This window comes from Podarcis filfolensis (genome assembly GCF_964270895.1).
Source record: "Podarcis filfolensis genome assembly, chromosome: 5".
In the NCBI taxonomy this organism is placed as follows: Eukaryota; Metazoa; Chordata; class Lepidosauria; order Squamata; family Lacertidae; genus Podarcis; species Podarcis filfolensis.
Genome location: NC_139608.1, coordinates 2,153,256 through 2,174,970, shown reverse-complemented (window position 1 = coordinate 2,174,970; position 21,715 = coordinate 2,153,256). Strand labels below are relative to the sequence as shown.

The window sequence follows — 21,715 nt, the reverse complement described above, 5'->3', positions numbered from 1 at the left end:
GCTTTGTGTCTTCTCCTACCCCATATTTTTATACATCCGTGTGTGTGTGTGTGTGTGTGTGTGTGTTGGGTTTTTGATTTTCACCACGCAACATTTCCACACCAACCTGCGAAAATTCGCCAGACTTTGAGTGCCCACCCCTCCTGATTTGCACACCTTTGAAAGGGGTTTTCACTACCATAATCCATTTTTTAATGCTGCCACCAATGAATGCATTTTTATGTACACCCTCCTCTAATATACACATTTTTGGTCATGTTATTTGGCATCTCAGAATTTGGAGAGGTGTGGATTTCGAAGGATAGCTGCACTTCAGACCACATTTTCTTTCCAGGATGTGCAAATGTGATAGGTTTACATAAAATTCCTCCCCTTGCCGTTCCCAATCTCTACTACTGAGTGTAATTTCTGACGTGTTAGGGCCAATTTATCCCAGCTCTCCAAGTCTGATTCTCACCAATTTGTGTTTTGTCAGAGAGAGAGAGAGAGAGAGAGAGAGAGAAGGAAGGAAGGAAGGAAGGAAGGAAGGAAGGAAGGAAGGAAGGAAGAAAGAAAGAAAGAAAGAAAGAAAGAAAGAAATGGGGCTGAATGGCTCTGCTCTGCCTCCTGAGTTGGAGGAAGCAAAGCTTCTGAATCTCAGGTGCTGGAAACTATGGGAGGGGAGAGTTGGCTTGTGTTCGAATCCTACTTGCAGGTTTCCCATTGGGACATCTGGTTGGCCAATGAGAGAACAGGATGCTGGACTAGATGGGTCATGGGCCCGATCCAGCAGGCTCTCCTTACGTTCTTATGCTTCCACCCTGCTCCTCCCAGCCCTTTGCTTTTCCAAGTGATGACTGCTGCAATCATAGGTGGTTAGCATAATCCTTTTTTGGTATATATATATATAAAATAAAAAATATTCCAGCAGCTGTAATAGAGCTGCCATTTAGGCAGAATTTCCCAGATGCATCTGGGAAGCTCAACAACTTCCCCCCCCCAAAAAAAAAGCTCAACACCTTTTGCATCCGGATGTTCACTTTTTTGAAATATGGCAACCCTAGCTGTAACCTAAGAATGGGAGAAGCAAAGATCACCTGTGTTGAAGCAATGATTCTTCAGTATCAACTTCATTGGACTGGTCATGTTGATTATCATCTTCCAAAGCAACTACAGTGGTACCTCGGGTTAAGTACTTAATTCGTTCCGGAGGTCCGTTCTTAACCTGAAGCAAAACTTTAGCTAATGGGGCCTCCTGCTGCTGCCATGCCTCCGGAGCACGATTTCTGTTCTCATCCTGAAGCAAAGTTCTTAACCTGAAGCACTATTTCTGGGTTAGCGGAGTCTGTAACCTGAAGCATATGTAACCTGAAGCGTATGTAACCCGAGGTACCACTGTATTCTATTCCGAACTTAAAAATGGAAAGTGTAACACTGGTGGTCATCAAAAGAGGTTGAAAGACTGTCTCAAGGCCAATCTTAAAATTAATGTAGTATAAACACTGACAACTGGGAAACACTGGCCTGCAAGCGCTCCACTTGGAGAACAGCCTTTAGCAAAGGTGTCATGGGCTTTGAAGACACTCGAACTCAGGACGCAAGGGAGAAACGTGCTAAGAGGAAGGCACACTTGGCAAATCCACACCATGATCAACCCCCGCCCAGAAACCTATGTCCCCACTTCTGGAAGGACGTGTGGGTCCAGAATTGGCCTCCACAGTCACTTACGGACTCACTTTAAAAACCGTGTTTATGGAAGACAATCTTACTTGGCTACGAGAGATCGCCAAAGAAGAAGTGGTTTGAATGTCACACTTGGATCCTGGAAACCAGGGTTGGCAAACCCTCACCATGAGCAACTCCCGCCCGGAAACCTGTGTCCCCACTGTGGATCCAGAATTGGCCTCCACAGTCACTTATGGACTCACTTTTAAAACTGTGTTCATGGAAGACAATCTGACTCGGCTACGAGGGATCGCCAAGAAGAAGAAGAACCTATGAATGTGCTGCCAGCTATGCTCAGGTGAGGGTGGAAGTTGGAGAAGGTGGTGCAGAAGAATCCAGCCTGCTCTCTTCTCCCAAATTCATGCCTGGAGGCTACCTTTCTTCATCCTGCCTGGCTGCCTCCCTCGCCACCCCTCCCTGGCCAGTTTACCAAAGCAGCCCAGCTTTTCATGTTCGGGGAGTGTCCCCCCCTCCCGGAAGGGCACAGCCAGCTGCCTCCTGAGTCCAGCCCGGCATTGTGCGTAGCCCCCCCCCCCTTACCCAGAGGGAACAAAGGGAACCAGTGTGACAATTCCTTGCCTCTGCCCCTTGTGGTTTTTGCAGCGTCAACGCTCTCCCTTCCCAAACTTCCACCGCGGAGATCTTTCTCTCCCCTCTGCGCCTCCCCTTTCTGCGGTTCACACCGGCTCAGGTACACGGGGAGGGGGTGGCGACATGCCTGGTGTCAACATCTCCTGTGGGCGCGGCAGGGGGAGGAATGCGCCGCTCCCAGCTCTCGCTCCGGCAATTAATCCCCGCAACTGACAGGTGGCAACAGGCGGCCCTTGGCTGGGGTGCTCCGTCGCGGCCAGCAAGAAAGGGTGCTCGGAGCTTGTGGTCTCCGGGGGTTCCTTGGAACGAGGAGCCCTCTGAAAAGGGAGAAGGGGGCTGCGGATTACGCAGTGCATTGTGGAACTGCGGGACTCGCCTCTGCAGGAGGCAGCTATGGCCAGCATCCTTTGTTGTTTAGTCGTTTAGTCGTGTCCGCCTCTTCGTGACCCCCTGGACCAGAGCACGCCAGGCCCTCCTGTCTTCCACTGCCTCCCGCAGTTTGGTCAAACTCATGCTGGTAGCTTCCAGAACACTGTCCAACCATCTCGTCCTCTGTCGTCCCCTTCTCCTTGTGCCCTCCATCTTTCCCAACATCAGGGTCTTTTCCAGGGAGTCTTCTCTTCTCATGAGGTGGCCAAAGTATTGGAGCCTCAGCTTCAGGATCTGTCCTTCCAGTGAGCACTCAGGGCTGATTTCCTTCAGAATGGAGAGGTTGGATCTTCTTGCAGTCCATGGGACTCTCAAGAGTCTCCTCCAGCACCAGAATTCAAAAGCATCAGTTCTTTGCCAATCAGCCTTCTTTATGGTCCAGCTCTCACTTCCATACATACTGGGAAAACCAGAGCTTTAACTATAAACAGGGATTAGGATCGTGGAGGGTGAGGCTATCGATGGGTTCTAGACATCTGGTCTAGCTATTGGTCGCCCCGCCCCAAAAAGGACATGGCAGAGTTTGAAAATGTTCAGAAAAGGGCAGCCAGCATGATCCAAGGGATGGAGTGAATCTCCTGTGAGGAAAGGTTGAAACATTTGGGAATTTTGCTTTAGAAAAAAAAGGCAAAGTGGCATGATAGGTAAAGGTAAAGGTACCCCTGCCCGTACGGGCCAGTCTTGACAGACTCTAGGGTTGTGCGCTCATCTCACTCTATAGGCCGGGAGCCAGCGCTGTCCGCAGACACTTCCGGGTCACGTGGCCAGCGTGACAAGCTGCATCTGGCGAGCCAGAGCCGCACACGGAAATGTCGTTTACCTTCCCGCTAGTAAGCGGTCCCTATTTATCTACTTGCACTTTGACGTGCTTTCGAACTGCTAGGTTGGCAGGAGCAGGGACTGAGCAACGGGAGCTCACCCCGCCGTGGGGATTCGAACCACCGACCATGCGATCGGCAAGTCCTAGGCGCTGAGGTTTAACCCACAGTGCCACCCGCGTCCCTTTTATAGATTTTTATATTTTTATATTTATCCCTTTTATATTTGATAGAGGTTTATAAAATTATTCATGGCAGGGTGAAACTCGATAATGGAAAGTCCCCTCCCTTCACATCTTTCTCCTAACACTAGAAGGGATGAATGAAGCAGAATTCTAGGAGATTTCAGGCAGGTAAAAGAAAGTTCTTCCTCAAGCAGCACATAGCTGAGCAATGGAACAGATAAATAAAATAACTAAGCTAACTTGAGGTTTAAGCGCAGTTCACCAGTGAAGGGTCTCTGTAAACAGGGAGCCACCACAGAGTAGTCCCTGCACAGATCAGTGGAACTTAATCCCAAAGGAGGCAATGATGTGCCACCAACCTAGGTGGCTATAAAAGGGTATTGGGTGGCCACTAGCCAGGGTGGCTATTGCTCTGCCTCTGCAGCGATGCTTCTGCAGTCCAGTTGCTGGAAGCTGCAGGAGGGGAGAGGGCTCTCAAACTTGGGTCCTGCTTCCTGGTTTCCTGTTGGGGCCCCTGGTTGCCCCTGTGAGAACAGGATTCTGGACTAGATGGGCCCCTGGCCTGATCTTACATTATGCTGTGGGAGGGCTTCCTAAGCACACTTCCATAATCCAAAAGCATCTGTTGTGTCTTTGCATGGGAAACCCTCCATGTTTGGTCTGACCTGGAAGAGTCTTCGACTTGGAAATGCCCCGATGGCCTTTTCACAGCAAGGGGGCTTTTAACTGCAGCTCAGTTACTCGGGGTTCACCAGACCGGGGGTCCTTTCTGTGATAAGGGCTCTCTCACCTCGTTCACCAATGTTCCCACTATTTATTTATTTTTAAATAACTTTTTATTGGGTTTTATAAACAAGAATAATGTTCTACAAATAAGTGTACCGTGTTTTCTCATGTCGTTTGTATATCACAAAAATAGCATAATAAATGTGGAGTAAAATCCACAAAATATGATTCATTATTAGTGGTCAGTGTATAGGTTCTTGGCTCATGAATTGGTTTAAATAATTCTAAGTTAAGCCTGCTTTATTATGTATGGTTCTACTTTTGAGCGCACCACTGAGGAACTTAATCTAGGGATCCCACTTTTCAAAGTCTGATAGTCACTTGCACCCTCTTGCCTTTTAGTGCCCCCCTGGGGAATTCCAGGCCCCCCAACCCCCACTCTAGGCCTCTGGATTGCCCGAAGTGGGAAAGTGGGGTCGGACTAGAAGCTCTACAAACCCCTCCATGATTCCGGCCAATGAGAACTGAAGACGCTGCTGTGAAATATCCAAAATGAATCCTAAAATCCTAGAATGGTAGAGTTGGAAGGGACCCCAAGGGTCATCTAGTCCAACCCCCTGCAATTCAGGAATCTCAACTAATGCATCCATGACAGAGGGCCATCCAAGCTCTGCTTAAACATCTTCAAGGAAGGAGAATAAATGGTCTTTAAGTTTCTTCGCTGGCACAGGAATATGCAAGATTCAAGGAGGCGGCGTGTTTGTGTATTTGTGTCTCTCTGTGTGTGGTTCTTCCCGTGCTCCACATTTGTGCACGGCCGACGAAAACTCCCCCTGCGAGGTGAGCTCGGGTGATTCCCGTTGCAAAAACCAAGACCCCTTTCCTTCCCGGTGCCCCTTTTTCACTCCCCGCGCTTTGAGCGCTGGAAAGTAAGTGTTCCGCTGGCAGACTTCTCCTTTGTTAAGAGTGAAATAGACACTCCCAAATAATGGCTGTACGTGTGGGTCTTTGAAAACCTTTGTCAACACTCCTTCAGGAGAAGGGTGGGTGGAAGGAACGGGGGGGGGGCGTCGTGCCGAGAAACCAGGCAGGTGTTGGCGGATGGTGGGGCGTGCGCGTGGGGCGTGCGCAGAGAGAGACTGGATTACCCGCCGGGGTGCCAGCAGTATGTAACACAGCCTGCTGCCATGGGCAGGTGGCGAGGGCAGGGAGGCAGGCATTGGAATGCGCCCCCCCCCCGTGTTCCTTGCAAGTCGTATTCTTAGGTAAAAACGGGCCAGTGTGTTGATATCCTCAGAAATCCCCTCTGTGCAGCACGATTGCGCACAAAGAACAGCAAAAGGGCTGAGATTTCTATTTCATTTTGAAGCATCCAAGGATGTTTAGCCCATGCTGGGTCTTCTTGGTGCCGTTTGTTCCTTGTGGCAACATCTCTTTGCAGCCTCGTCCCTGCCCATTTTGGTGAGACTTCGTCCCTGTAAGGCACTGAAGCCTGAAGTTGTTAGAAACCCCCAAATCCTTCGCATGCCAAGCTTTTTTTGGCCCTTCCTGAAGACGATCCATACCACCGTGGGAGGCCACAGATGGTGGACAGAAGCCCCGTAAAATGTCGCTTGTGGAGTAAAATGGCAGACCGCTCAAGTAAGCGAGCCAAGCTGTAATCTCAAGGGAGAGAAACAGTCTCCAGGGGGAGGACTAGCTCCTTCCTGCTCTCTGTTGCTAAAAACATACAGAAATCAACCATTAAAAAACCAATTAAACCTTGATAGAGTTAAAACTATATACATATGCAAAATCCGTTTAAAACATACCGATGATTAAAATAAAAGCAGCAGAGCGCCAGCCCTTTAACTAAAGGCGGTCAATTCTTGTTGGAACAAGAAAGTCTTCACCTGCCGGTTATGGTAAGATTCTGCAAGCCAGCCCAGTGCCTTGGGAGAATGAATTGCAATAAAATAAAATAAGATCTTGGCCTGTTGCACAGAACAAGGATGAACTTCTTCATTATCCTGATCGGTTTGCCTGTCTCTGGTTGACTTCCTGTGCTCCTGCGACATCTCCATTTAAAAGGATCTCGAGATAGCTGGGTCTGGCTGGGAGGTACCTCGGAGCTCAGACCCTGGAGAGCCGCTGCCAGTCTGAGTAAGCAGAACAAGGGTAAATGGAGAAACGCTCTGGCCCAGTTCAAAGTACCCACCTGGCCACAACAATGGACAGGGCGATGGAGCCCCTTGATCTCATCCTTTTTGGCTTCGTTCTCATGGGTGCAATTAGCAGCGATGTGGGGGAATCTGTGCTTACTGTCTCCCATGATATATTTTTTTAAAAGTCGATAGGGAAACAGATAGGATTTTTGAGGGGAGCAGTGTGGGAAGGGGGTTAGTCCTGTATCTCAACACCACTTTTTTCTTGATGTTAAATTCCTCACTCTCCAGCTTCTGAGGTCCGTGTAGGGGGAAGCGGAAAGGGATCACACAGACAACTGAAAGTGGGGGAATTTTTGAAAATGGCCAGGAGGAAAAGCTTTAAACCCCTTGGCCTGGTACTGTGGTCCCAATGCAGTCCCTCTCCTCCCCTTCCAATTTCTCCTTTCTTAAACTCGCCAAAGATCCTAATCTTGAATCTCTTGTCTCGAGACCAGGTTGGCATGATGTGCTTAGCAGAGAAACAAAACAAAAAAATCCGTCTCCTTTCGCTCTGCCCAGTTCCTTAAAACTTCAGTCTTGTGCCTTATTAACAGAGTTCATTTTAATTAAGAGAGCTTTCCAATGAGAGATTTCTGGGAATACTTTTTATTTTATTTTAAAGACAACCCCCCCCCCCCGCGCCTCCAACAATTTGCTTTGAGTGTTGCAATAATCTGGTTTTCTTTCCTCTCCTTTTTCTTCTTCTTCTTTCTCAAACAATATATTGCCTCGCTTGGCACGCTCCCGTTTCCGCAGGCTGTGTAAATCCTTTGTGCGCGTAATCCTTAGCCTGCGGGCACGAGAAAGAAAGCGATTGCACAATCCGACATTGTCGCGTTCGAGAGAGGGCTTTAAACCACGAAGCATTCGCAGCAGTGCCTTTCGCTGCGATGACCTAAATCCTTTGGGCAGCGATGTGAGAAGGGGTGGGGTGGAGCAGAGAGGAGAGCCGCAGTTCATGCTTGAAAATAATTGGCCAGTTCTTCGAATTTCCCCCCAGATTCATGTTTTCTCACCTGAGCAACAACCTGTAGCAGAATAAAATCCTTCCCACCCGCCTCCTTGAATATCCATCGCTAATCCCCTCCATTGCCACACTGCCACCCACCTGCCTAACCAACCACCCTTGCCAGGAGCCTATTATCCGGACAGGATGCAAAGGGCGAGTTTTGCTGCAGTTTAACGTGTGCGTTCCTGTCGGGCCCTTTTGTTTGCGCAGTTGGGACCGTGCCTGGGAGCACGCAGCCTTTCACGGGACGCTCTGAAAACAAACAGCTTGCTGCGCACTCTTCCCTCCAGCCCCGTGGAAAGGCACCAAGAGCTGGGAAGGGAGGAAATGCCAGCAGTTTTCTGTGGTTGCCGCAGCCAGGGGGTTTCCATGCCGTGTGGAAGCTCTTGCAGCCTTCCAGGCACTTACAATAAATAATAATAAATTTGTATTTATACCCCGCCCTTCCCGGTTCAAAAACCGGGCTCAAGGTGGCTAGCAACGAATTTAAAACACTTAATTGTAAAAGCAGCATGAAATACAGTATGAAAACATGAATAACAATGAAATTCAAAGTTCAGAAATCAATTTAGGGGAAATCCATCTAATAAATATTAGATAATCACCAGGGCTAGCTGGCTGAATTAGTCCTAAAGGTAAAGGTAAAGGGACCCCTGAACATTAGGTCCAGTCGTGGCTGACTCTGGGGTTGTGGTGCTCATCTCGCTTTATTGGCCGAGGGAGCCAGCGTACAGCTTCCAGGTCATGTGGCCAGCAGGACTAAGCTGCTTCTGGCGAACCAGAGCAGCGCACGGAAACGCCGTTTACCTATTTATCTACTTGCGCTTCGACGTGCTTTCAAACTGCTAGGTTGGCAGGAGCTGGGACTGAGCAACAGGAGCTTACCCCGTCACAGGGATTCGAACTGCCGACCTTCTGATCGGCAAGTTCTAGGCTCTGTGGTTTAACCCACAGTGCCACCCGCATCCCTTCAAATTAGTCCTACTTGGGACTAAAAGACTTGACATCTTTTGCACACTGGGGTGGAGTCACAGAATCGTGGCGCTGGAAGGGACCCCAAGAGTCATCCAGACCAACCCCTGCAATGCAGGAATTGCAGCTGGAGAGTCCATGGCAGATAGCCATCCAACCTCTACTTAAGAACCTCCAAGGAAGGAGAGTCCACCACCTCCCAAGGTAAAGCATTCCACTGCCAAACAGCTCTTACTGGCAGAAAGTTCTTCCTGATGTTTAGCTGGAATCTCCTGTCTTGTGACTTGAATCCTTTGGTTCTGGTCCTGCCCTCCGGAGCAGGAGAAAACTAGCTTGTTCCCTCTTCCATGGGACAGACCTTGAGGCTCTCACATCCCCTCTCAGTCTTCTCTTCTCCATATTTTATATTAAGTGTGTGTGTTGACTGCCCTGGTGCCCATGTATTGCAAAGATACCTCAGCAGGATTGGTGCAGCCCAGAGGGAAGGATAAGGGACTGTGGCTCGTGACTTCGCTTTTATTTAATTTCATAAAATGTATACATTTATTGACTGTCAAGCAAACAAACAAACTCAAGCCTCAAAGTGGTTTGCCAGAAAAAGATTTAAAAATAACAGTATCAATCAGAGAAAATAACTACAATAATTTAAAACTTTTGAAAAGTTAAAAGAACAACAAGAGTTAACTCACGTTAACTTTTCAAGCATCTAGGCATGCTTGCCTATGTTTTGTTGTTGTTTTTCATTACTATACCACTCTCTATTTTTTTAAGGAAAAAGCTCTCAGAGCCGTTAAGACATTAAATAAAACATTGCTGAAGAAAGTCAAATATAAAGCATCTATTCAAAGCAACTTAATTAACAGGAATCTAAAATAATATCTTGAAGGGAAGCGGGTGGCGCTGTGGGTTAAACCACAGAGCCTAGGACTTGCCAATCAGAAGGTTGGCAGTTCGAATCCCTGCGACGGGGTGAGCTCCCATTGCTCGGTCCCTGCTCCTGCCAACCTAGCAGTTCGAAAGCACGTCAAAGTGCAAGTAGATAAATAGGTACCGCTCCGGCGGGAAGGTAAACGGTTCACCAGAAGCGGCTTAGTCATGCTGGTCAGGGGTCCCTTTCTCTTTCCCTTAAAATAATATCTTAAAGATTTTAAAATAAAACATTATGAAGGAAGTCAACTACAGAACGCACACATAGCACAACACTTTTAGCAGCTGCCAAAGGGCTGCAGGGAAGGCGCCTGCCTCTTGTCAGTAGGCAGAGAGTTCCAGAGTTTCGTTGCTGCCAAAAGATCGAGTTGTTACCAATACAAAACGGGTCTTCCTCGTCTGCTCTCCTGACTTTGCCTCCCTTCCCATTTGTCCCCCCCCTCAGTACTCCACCGAACTGAAGAAGTTGTACTGCCAGATCGCCAAGACGTGTCCCATTCAGATCAAGGTGATGACTCCCCCTCCCCAGGGCGCCGTCATCCGTGCAATGCCCGTCTACAAGAAAGCGGAGCACGTGACCGAGGTGGTGAAGCGCTGCCCCAACCACGAGCTCAGCCGGGAATTCAACGAAGGTGAGTTGGGCACCTCCAGATCTTGGATGACGGCTCTCGTATCTCCTCTCCTCTAAGCTAATCATCCCAAATTCCATGCACTGAGCCTCATAAGTCTTGCAGTCGCCCTCCTCTGCACACCTCCCAGCTTGTCAATATCCTTATCATATTGTATAGATTTGGGGGCGACCCCCTCCCAAACCCTAGAAAGTAATAAATGGTAGGATTTAATTATTAATTTTTTAAAAAATGCATTTTATTTATTTGTTAACATTCTTATATTACATCGGTAGACGTTGTCATATTACATTACAGGACATACTATAATTTCCAACAAGTATACAAAAATTATATACAAATTTTATATACCTAGAAAGAAAATGAAACAAAAAAGAAAGAAAGAACAAAGAACAAATTTTAATGATTTGGAATATTGAAGAGAAGATTGGGGGTCAGTGGAAAAGCACAGGCTAAGATTCCTTTCCAAGCCAGGGCCTCACTTGGGATAGAGGCATGAATAAGACAAAATGGATTGATGGCACATCTGAGAGTCTATGCAGACAGAGGTTGCCATGGTGATGGGGTGTGGGTTTGAAGTGACAAGAAAAGAGTCTTTAGCAGGGTGTTCTGGGGAGAAGAAGAAGGGGAGAGGAAAGACTGGGATCCATCTTGGGCAGGCTGGCTGAAGGCTGGCTAGGAGAAATGCCTTTGGACTCCCTGACTGCACTGCTGTAGGGGACAAGCCCCTCTTGAAATGGCCATGCTGGACTCCCTCCATGAAGACTGTAAATAGTAAATAGGCTAATAAACCATATTTCCTAAAGCTACGACAGTCTCCACCGTGCCTCCATTTTCCAGAGGAACCACAGACCTGGTGGACTCTCGTCATCACTTGGCAGAGAGAGGGGCAGGCACCCCACTTATGTAACAATATGAAGCATAGCTATAGAGTGGCCAGTTGACAGCAGCGAGCACAACACAGGTCCATTTCAGTCACTGTCACTAGGGAAGCTCTTCAAGGGGGAGTTGAGGTACGCCAATAGGTGCAGGGATTTTACAGCAAGATGTGAGCCCTGGACCGTGGAAATTCGCTTGCTTTCCTCGGGGTATCTCTCTCCAAAACGCTGGTTCTTTTGCTGACCTTGTTCCTTTCCCGTATGCTTTTGCAGGTCAAATAGCTCCTCCCAGCCACCTGATCAGAGTGGAAGGAAACAGCCATGCTCAGTATGTGGAAGACCCCATCACTGGCAGGCAGAGTGTCCTGGTCCCATATGAGCCACCGCAGGTGAGTTGTGTGGGAATCTTCAGGGAGGCAGGAGAGGATATATTGTTTATTGATATCCTTCCTAACTCGCGCTAGCAAGTTCTATAACTTAGCAGAATTTTACATTCCCCCTTAAAACACACAGCAGGTAGCTGGTTGCAGGCTTGTTGAAGCCTCTCACTATTTGGTTCCTGGTAAGTTCCCTTATATCCCTCTTAAACGAATAAACATGCCACAATCTTGTTTAGAGCATATAAAAGTAGTTTAGTCACATTCTGTTCACAGCTGGATCCCAGAAGGCAGACTTAGTTACAAATATGTACATACGGATCTACCCCATATGGGGCGTTAATCCCAGTGATTGTAGGCTGGCTGTCACTGTAGTTCACATGACGAAAGGAACATGGAAAAGAAGGGGAGGAGGGCTGTGTGCCTTGTTCTTTTGTTACCTGCACAGGTAAGGCCACGCCCACCTCTAGTCACATGCAAGAGGAGGTATGTCCCAGTCCAGGAGGAAACAGGAAGTTCCGAGTGGCTGGAGCAAACATCCACCTGCATGTCCACTCTAGGAAAACAAGGAATGTTGTACTTGACTGCTACTTATGCATCACATCCCACAAGTTGGGAGGCTGGGGTCTTCTAAGCAAGAATGTCGTTTCGTCCCTTCAGATGCAACAGAATAAGCCTGTTCACACATCACACTAAACCATTGTTAATGTTTCACTGCTGCCCCTTGCTCTTTCCTTTCAGCAAGCGGAAGCAACCAACCTCTGCACATGCTACCAAGTGCTGTGGCATTTATCTGTTTCATAAAATCTATTCACTGCTTGACTGTAAGAAACAAAGTAAACCAACCTCAAAGTAGTCTACAGAAAAGAGAAAACAATGCAGTAATCAATGAGAAAAATAATAATATAAGACCCTTGGAAAGTTAAAATGCTTTAGCTGAGATTCCTGCATTGCAGGGGGGGTGGACTGATGAGCCTTGGGGATCCCTATACAATTCTAGGGATGCGGGTGGCACTGTGGTCTAAACCACTGCGCCTCTTGGGCTTGTCGATCGGATGGTCGGCGGTTCGAATCCCTGGGACGGGGTGAGCTCCCGTTGCTCTGTCCCAGCTCCTGCCAACCTAGCAGTTCAAAAGCACACCAGTGTGAGTAGATAAATAGGTACCACTGCAGCAGAAAGGTAAATGGCATTTCCATGAGCTCTGGCTTCCATCACGGTGCTCCATTGTGCCGGAAGTGGTTTAGTCCTGCTGGCCACATGACCCGGAAAGCTGTCTGTGGACAAACGCCGGCTCCCTTGGCCTGAAAGTGAGATGAGCGCCGCAACCCCATAGTCGCCTTTGGTTGGACTTAACCGTCCAGGGGTCCTCTACCTTTTACCTTACCAGTACAATTCTGTGATCAATAAACTAAAAACAGATTAAAACTTGTGGCAACTTTTGAAGCATCTGAGTGCTGAAAGGGTACAAGAGGAGGCACCTGCCTGATCTCAATAGGCAGGGAGTTCCAAAGTGTAGCCGCTGCCGCACTTAAAAGACCTGGAAATCTGCTGCCAGTCGAAAAAGACAGGACTGGGCTTAAGGAGACCTGCAGCCCAACTTGGTACAAAAAAAGTTCCTGTGTCAGAATTAACGTTACATCTGAAGCAAACGAGTTTCTCTCAGAGACTTTGGAGAGGGGAAGGGAAGGAAGCCTTTATGGAGGGTGTGTGTGTGTCTTGCATCAGCCTTCAGCAAACCGATCACTTCCTGCGTGACTCAGAGCTGACTCAGTATAACTCCCCCTTTTTTCTTCTGTCCAGGTCGGCACAGAATTCACCACCGTCTTGTACAATTTCATGTGCAACAGCAGTTGCGTCGGGGGCATGAACAGGCGTCCGATTCTTATCATCGTGACACTTGAAACCAGAGAGTAAGTTGCATTAGCAGGAGCTCGGAGTGGCAAGCGATGGCCTGACTCTGGCTTGGAAGTCACTGCAACTTGATGGGAGATCAAAAAATGAGTCCCAAGCAAAAAAACCGCACACCTTGATCAGAAGCAGAAGGGGCTTTTGTTTTCATTGCGCACAAACACAGCAATTCCCAATTCACAAACAGGGGCGTGTAGTCATACAATCATAGGATAGCGGAGAATCGTGCCCGGAGGTCCTGCCCCATAATTGCTGCCAAATATGGCAGGTTTTACCAGCGCAGGGTTGATTATTTAATTTCTATACCCCTTACTATATTAGCCATTTCACTAAGTGGTCTGCAAAAAAGATATTAAACTAGATATTACAAAAATACAGTTACATATAAAAAGATTGCATGAATACAAAGCTACTAACTTATGGGGGATGGTCCAAGGCTGGGATTGCTCCGTTGGTAGTCTTAAGGTTGTGGGTTCGAGTCCTGTGTTGGGCAAAAGGTTCCTGCATTCCAGGGGGGTTGGGCTGGATGGGCCCCGTGATTCCTTCCAGCTCTACAATTCCACGATTCTGTGATAATATATATAAATCAGTTTCGGTTAGTAAGACTCCAGGATGTGGACAAGGCCCTTGGATTGGTCCAAGGACACAGGCTGGCATCTTAAAGAGGAGTCATGCACACAGATGCATTCATGTGCTGGTGTTTGGGGCAAACTCCAGCTGTAGGCAAGGTTTAAGGCTCATGGAGGGCATCGGTTGGGTCCAGTGGTTTGCGAACCCGGAGCTTGGCTCCCAGATATGTGGGTTCATCACGGGTTGCCGTTTCCGTGCATAAAATCCTTGCCCGCTGTGTTTATTTTAGTGCCAGCCCTCCCCGTGGCTGTGAGCTAACAGACCCCCCGTTTTCTCCATCCTCCAGCGGGCAAGTCCTGGGGCGCCGGTGCTTCGAGGCTCGGATCTGCGCTTGCCCGGGCAGGGACCGCAAAGCCGACGAGGACAGCATTCGGAAGCAGCAGGTCTCCGACAGCACAAAGAACGGTGATGGTACGAAGAGGCGTAAGTAGGCCAGAAGGGGGCGCTCGAGGCTGTGGCTGGGTGGGGGGGGCACGGCTGCGGGGCTCAGAGAACCAGCAGAGGGGAGGGGGCTTTGTGGAGGCAGTGCTTTAGAAATGTGCAAGCTTTGCGGTTCACACAGAACCCTTTGGCACGGGTTGAACATAAGAAGAGCCTGCGGGCCAGGCCAGTGGACCACCCCACCCATGAGTAGGCAAACTAAGGCCCGTGGGCCGGATCTGGCCCAATCGCCTTCTAAATCCAGCCCACGGACGGTCCAGGAATCAGCGTGTTTTTACATAAGCAGAATGTGCCCTTTTATTTAAAATGCATCTCTGGGTTATTTGTGGGGCATAGCAATTCATTCATTATTTTTTCAAAATATAGTCCCACTCCCCACAAGGTCTGAAGGACAGTGGACCAGCCCCCAGCTGAAAAAGTTTGCTGACCCCTGATCCAGCCCATCAGCTTGTTCTTTCAGTGGCCCACCAGATGCCCCTGGTTTGCATAAAAGTAAAGGAAGTAAAGGAAGCACGCGGGACGCGGGTGGCGCTGTGGGTTAAACCACAGGGCCAAGGACTTGCCGATCAGAAGGTCAGCGGTTTGAATCCCCGTGATGGGGTGAGCTCCCGTTGCTCAGTCCCTGCTCCTGCCAACCTAGCAGTTCGAAAGCACGTCAAAGTGCAAGTAGATAAATAGGTACCGCTCCGGCGGGAAGGTAAACGGCGTTTCCGTGCGCTGCTCTGGTTCACCAGAAGCGGCTTAGTCATGCTGGCCACATGACCCGGAAGCTGTACGCCGGCTCCCTCGGCCAGTAAAGCGAGATGAGCGCTGCAACCCCAGAGTCGGCCACGACTGGACCTAATGGTCGGGGTCCTTTACCTTTTAAAGGAAGCACTGGGTCTTCCCTGACATCTGCTCTGTCAGCACTGAACCCCACATTCAAAGTGGGGCTTATGCTTATCTTGGCCATGGAGCAGGTGGTTCACATGCTAAAGGATGCAGGTTTAACCTCCAGGGAAATCTCCAGTGGTTCTCAAAGTTTTTTCTCTGGGCCACATTTTCAGAATAACAATTTGCTCGTGCCACACCAAGTTTTCTATTGATAAGAAATACACTGGGAGACAAAAGGAAACAAATTCCAGTGGCACTTGATTCATAACATAGAACACAACTGCAAAAATCATGGGGCATCCAGAAAGTGCAAAACAATGCAGCTACAAAAGATCAGGAATCATTCCCAAATTATAATTCTAAACTCTTACGTGTGTATCTTAAGTGACAAGGAGAGACGTGAGCTTGCTTTTGTTGGATAATCTTATTTAGATGAGGTCTCATTTGAGACAAACCAAGTCTCCTCTCCTCAACAGCACAAAGAAACCTCAGAATTGAAAATCCTTGTTCACGAATATATTGTCTTCAGCATCACTCGATGTTCTTTTTAAAAATATATATTTATTCATTTATTAAGTTTATATACCCCACCTCCTGGATCACAAGATCTCAGGGCGGCTCAGTGCTCTTGCTCTCATTTTGAAAACATATCTGTCCATATTTTGCAATAATAATAATAATAATAATAATAATACTTTGATGCTCTACTGTACTACACTGAAATGTTTAAATGTGTCTTAGATTGCTCTTGAGTGTCTCTGCCACATTTGCCATTGTTTTCTACCACACCCTTTGAGAATCAGTGGCCCTTTGAGAAACTCTTAAGTAGCCATTCTGAGAAGCCAGTACAGTCGTACCTTGGATCCCAAACGCCTTGCGAGTCAAACGTTTTGGCTCCTGAACGCCCCAAACCCGGAAGTGACTCTTCCAGTTTGCGAAAATTCTTTGGAACCCAAACGTCCGACGAGGCTTCCGATTGGCTACAGGAGCTTCCTTCAGCCAATCAGAAGCTGCGCCTTGGTTTCCAAACGTTTTTGACTTCTGGAACAGGTTTCATTCGACTTCCAAGGTACCACTGCGCTGGGCAAAATAGACCAATGGTCTTGAGACAGTTTGAGGCAGTCTTTTTATTATTATTTTGTGATGTGACTTTTCGCACTCCACCCTTCCCACAAAAAATAGGAGCATGGGGTGGGCTCACTGCGCAGCATGCACACTGCAGAACAGAGCGGAGAGGAAACGTGTTCCTTGTGGCTGTGAGCCACCTGATAGGTTGTTGGACTTAGCCTGACAACTGCCATTCTCTCCCCCTTCCCTTTGGCAGCCTTCCGGCAGAGCACGCACGGCATTCAGATGACTTCGGTCAAAAAACGGCGCACCCCCGATGATGAGCTGCTATACCTTCCAGTAAGTTTGGCATGCCTGTCCTTGCAGAAACCTTTTGCCTCATTTGTGCCGAACCATTTCCTGGTGGGCAGGGGTGGAGAAAGGGGGGTGCGGTGGGGGCGGGTCACCCCGGGTGTCACCACTGAGAAGGGTGACTAAATGCTCCAACCCACCGGCCAGCAGCCAGTTGAACTCCAGTCCTCAGTTCTGCATCAAAACTGCGACTCAGAGCTTCAGAAGCTTTTCAGAAGCTGAGCACGCAAGCCAGCAGAGATAACAAACTCTTCACGACGGAAGGGTGGACAGAGGCATATGTAAAGCGTTGGACGAGATGGGCGCTTGGTCTGGTCCAGCAGCCCTGAGCATCTCTTAAGTTTCTTCCTCCCTCTCGTCTGTGCTCAGGTGCGAGGCCGGGAGACTTATGAGATGTTACTGAAGATCAAGGAGTCTCTGGAGCTGATGCAGTACCTCCCCCAGCACACCATTGAGACGTACCGGCAGCAGCAGCAGCAACAGCAGCAACACCAGCACCTGTTGCAGAAACAGTGAGTATTCAGAAGCCGACTTGCAGATTGCCCCAAAAGCACCTGGGCCGGGGGGCTTGAGAGCAATGGAGAGGGGGAAGGTGGCCAGGGGGCTCTCCATGTGCATGAAGAGCATCACTCTTGCTATGCAGCCTGCCGCTAGCGCATCCCTGACCCAGGACAGTGTCTCTTTGGCTTTGTTAACATGGTCGATCGATGAGCATGGATGCTCGGATTTGCTTGTTGTTTTGTGCAGAAGTGTGTTTTGGGTGGGTGGGCGGGATTCTGGGGCCAACCAGATGCCTGGGCGCAAGAGGCCTCTATCTTTGTGTGATTCCCAGCAGCTGGCATTCAGAAGCATTGCTGTCTCTGACTGTGGCTAGCAGAGAGAGGTGGTCTAATAATAATAATAATAATAATAATAATAATAATAATAATAATAATATATTTATACCCCACTCATCTGACTGGCTTTCCCCAGACACTCTGGGTGGCTCCAAACAGAATATTATTATTATTATTTATTATTATTATTAATAAAGCTATAAAACATCAGACATTAAAAGCTTCCCTAAACAGGGCTGCCTTCAGATGTCTTCTAAAAGTCAGATAGTTGTTTATTTCCTTGACGTCTGATGGGAGGACGTTCCACAGGGTGGGCGCCACCACCGAGAAGGCCCTCTGCCTGGTTCCCTGTAACCTCACTTCTCGCAATGAGGGAACTGCCAGAAGGCCTTTGGAGCTGGACCTCATTGTCCAGGTTGGACAATGGGGGTGGAGACGATCCTTCACGTATACTGGGCTGAGGATGTTTAGGGCTTTCAAGGTCAACACCAACACTTTGAATGGTGCTCGGAAACGTACTGGAAGCCAATGTAGGTCTTTCAGGACCGGTGTTATGTGGTCTCAGCAGCCGCTCCCAGTCACCAGTCTAGCTGCCACATTCTGGATTAGTTGCAGTTTCCGGGTCACCTTCTAAGGTAGCCCCAAATAGAGCGCATTGCGAAACAGTCTGTGGGCAGGTAGGGTCTCATCCTGCGTACCAGATAGAGCTGGGAGACAGCTGCCCTGGATGCAGAATTGACCTGCGCCTCCATGGACAGCTGTGAGTCCAAGATGACTCCCAGGCTGCGCACCTGGTCCTTCCGGGGCACAGTTGTCCCATTCAGGACCAGGGAGTCCTCCACACCCGCTCACCCCCTGTTCCTCAAGAATAGTATTTCTGTCTTGTCAGGATTCAACCTCAATCTGTTAGCTGCCATCTATCCTCCAACCACCTCCAGGCACTCACACTTGTTTCTGCTGGAATTCGTTAAGGGGATATTTTTATTTGGGAAACTGCGAACCACTTGGGGAGTTTATCTTTCTCAGTCCCAGGAGAGAATTTCCAGAAGCCAGCCCTCTCTTGGTACCTTCTGAACAAGAGTTCTGCAAGTTTGTTCAGGGCCTCCGTATGTCTTTTTTCAGGTAGTTTGGAAGACTCCCCTTGAAGCACAGGGGTTTTCCAATAGGGGAGGGAGAAGTCTCCTCGTAAGCAGAGCTGCGTTGAAATAAACGAACCTTTTTCCACTTGCTGCTGCTGACAAAATTGCTTTGTGATAATTACTGTTTTTTGGCTCTTCGGGTAGGCAACGCTAGCATTTTTAAGGCTGTTTGCTTTAAAAGCAAACAAACAAACCAACCACCAGCCACCCACCCACTTAGTTAACAAACCTCCCCCTTTCCCCCAAAATCTCCTTGCAGGCATCCAATTGCAATAGGCACATAGCAAAACTCAACTAGTCATGCAGTTAGGTAATTCTAGGCTCTGGACTCCGTGGTCTCACTGGGTTCTCTTCTACAGATGATAATGTGTGTTGCTTCTTTGCTTGCAAGTCCCTGCTATATACTGTATTTGGAGCTCCACTGGTGGCACCGCCAGGCTTCTGCAGGGATTTCAGAAATGTGAAGCTGTGAATCCTCTCTCTTTGAAACTCTAATGCAGAGACCAAGACTCTTGTAGAAAGCTGGGATGAATGCAACGGAGAGCTGTGTGTGAACACAAACACACGCCTCTGCACTCAGTATTTATACTTTCCTGAAGTTCTTTCCAAGTACTTCTCCTAATTCCCCTTTTTTAAAACAACAACAACAACAAACAAACAACTAGTGTTTTCTGGATGCAAAAGCCTTCAAGGTTCTTCCAAGGTCTCTTATCAGGACATAAGAAGAGCCTACTGGATCAGGCCAATGGCCCATCTAGTCCAGCATCCTGTTGCCTGTGGGAACCCTGCAAGCAGGACATCAGCACGAGAGCAGCTCTCCCTTCCTGCAATCCCCATTAAGGGAGTTCCAATTATATGTATTCATTTTTGCAACTCACATTGCACAGGAAATGTTATGGCTTATCCACACTTCCAGCTGCGCCACTGCTTTCCTCCAGGGAAACCTAATCTCCAGTGCTGAATTGGAACAAACAGCAATTGGGTTTTCTGTGGATGTCTGTTCCAATTTAGCACTAAAGAGCGGGTTTTCTGGGGCAAACCGCTTGGGCCCGTGCTTCCTAGGCATGGGACAAATGGGAATGTGGCCGAGCCCTTAGTCCTGCCCAGGGGACGTTGCCTCAGGAGGTCAGTGTGGCTGCCCGCTCTGTGCAAATGCCACTGCTTGTCAGCAGGATTAGAAACCAAGATATGAAAGCTAGGAGCTTAATGGTACATTAAGCCTAGGTTATGGGTGCAACAACAGAATGTCTAGGCATGCTTTTTCAATAACTAGAATACAAAGCTGAAAAGGAATAGACTGCAGCTAACATATTATGTTCATTTTTCACATGGTCGAATCCTTCCCCTGCCCACCCCCTAATATTCTTAAGAGGGTCTCTTCTCCAGTCTTCATAGAGTAGCTGGAAGTGAGGAGGCAGAAAAAGGTCCTCCTTTCCTCCCACTCTGCAGTTTTAATCTCAAATCTTAGGCACCGTACTGTGCCCAAAGCTCAGAAACTGCTCGCGCTAATTAAATTCCCTGTCTCAAAATGCGCCTAGAACAATGGGAGTTTCGAACGCTGCTTGTCAGGTTTCAAAATTTTGGGAAGTGAGTGTTGCACCTGTGTCTTGCCCGGTAGAGTGGATTTTGCCTGCTTTTTCTTTTGCCTGCTTTTCCTTCTGTGCATGGTTTTCTGACTTCTCTTTGCGTCAAATACCTTCATGATCTCAGTGACTGAACCGGACTATTTTCCTCATCTGAATGCACAGGACTGCAGCTCCTGCAACACAAATGTTCAGGGGAGGGCAAGGAGGACAGACCCGGGTGCTACTACCATCCCGATGCCTTAAGTTAAAGATCGGTGGCTTCCCATCAAACCTTGAAAGCTTTTTCAGACGCTGCCATTTGAAGCCAGCTGAAGTTGCAAAGGATTCTCTCTGGAATTCTGCCATTGCCCTGCAGGTGCTCAGCGAGGGGAGACTTATACCTCCTTTTAAAACAGCCCACCAACAACACTGGGCTTCCTTTAATATGCAGCCAATTCTCCCCCCTCCCTGCTTTGTTCACGTTCAGTCCATTTGGGATGGTTTCAGCTGGTGCAATGGAAAAAAAGAGCTTTGAAACAACTGCACGGGCCTTGCAGGCTTACATTGCAAACCCAGATGTCTGCAAGAGTCCCAGGTCTGCACTCTGCTTGTGCCACTGAGCTGCTTTCAAAGCCTTCTGAACTGCCAGAATAGGCCAGAATGTCCCACTGGGCCTTCGCCATTCAGAACCTGCTGCCACCCCAAACCATTTAGTTTGGCATTTCAGCCTGCCAAGTGCTTTGACCCCACTATGACCCCACCCATCATTTTGCAAGTCCCAGACAAGCAGCAAAACTGGGCTGGACCAGTGTCTTGGTAGACACTGTCTTTACGAGAGTCTTTAAGTCTTAAAGCCACCCCACCCCTTGGAAAATCACACCATCAACGAGGAACTGTGCACCCCTTGTTAAATATTGCAGGGCACGAGGAATATCGCCAAATAAACACTCCCAAGCTGTGCCAGACCTGCTCAGTAGTGACTTTGGACATAATTGAAACAAATATATTTGCTGTATTGAGGTGGACTTACAAACCAGATTTCTGCCAGCATCTCCCACAGCTGGGATAACGCGTCTGTTCTAGAATTTCCCCACCTCAAGTCTCAGAATGTTCTGTTTTGATTTATCCGATACTTGATCCATGCTTCACATGCGGGTTGCATGTGGACAGGAATTTATGCATAAATTAATCAGGTATATCCCCTGATAGCCACAGAACAAAAGGGGTTTCTGGCTCTCACAGCAACCTGGCCTTTTCTCTGCAGGAATCCTTTCAGAAACATCCCCCTGTGATTTCAGACTGGAGCGATAGAGCTTCTGCACTGCATGCAGAATGTCCCAGGTCAATCTCTAATGGCCCCTCCGGGTGGGCCTGGGAATTGTCCCCCCTCCCCAATCTGAAATCCCAGAGAGCCACTCCCAGTCAGAGTCAGGGCCAGATTTAGGTTTGATGAGGCCCTAACTTACTGAAGG

The 21,715-nt window shown here is 48.4% G+C and overlaps 1 protein-coding gene across 7 annotated transcripts in view; it reads left to right on the top strand.

Moving 5' to 3' along the window:
* Window positions 1-21,715, top strand: part of TP63 (tumor protein p63) — a gene marked incomplete at its 3' end in the record, with an annotated part of 94,812 nt that overhangs the window by 57,957 nt on the left and 15,140 nt on the right. For 3 of the 7 annotated variants that reach the window (XM_083612843.1, XM_083612840.1, XM_083612844.1), the window contains exons 3-8: window positions 9,993-10,179; window positions 11,328-11,443; window positions 13,233-13,342; window positions 14,257-14,393; window positions 16,609-16,691; window positions 17,073-17,215. In XM_083612843.1, coding sequence (XP_083468969.1) covers window positions 9,993-10,179; window positions 11,328-11,443; window positions 13,233-13,342; window positions 14,257-14,393; window positions 16,609-16,691; window positions 17,073-17,215 — 776 coding nt within the window. Of the gene's footprint in view, window positions 1-9,992; window positions 10,180-11,327; window positions 11,444-13,232; window positions 13,343-14,199; window positions 14,394-16,608; window positions 16,692-17,072; window positions 17,216-21,715 lie in introns of all 7 variants that reach the window. The other 4 variants (XM_083612842.1, XM_083612838.1, XM_083612841.1 and 1 more) reach the window with 3 other exon arrangements.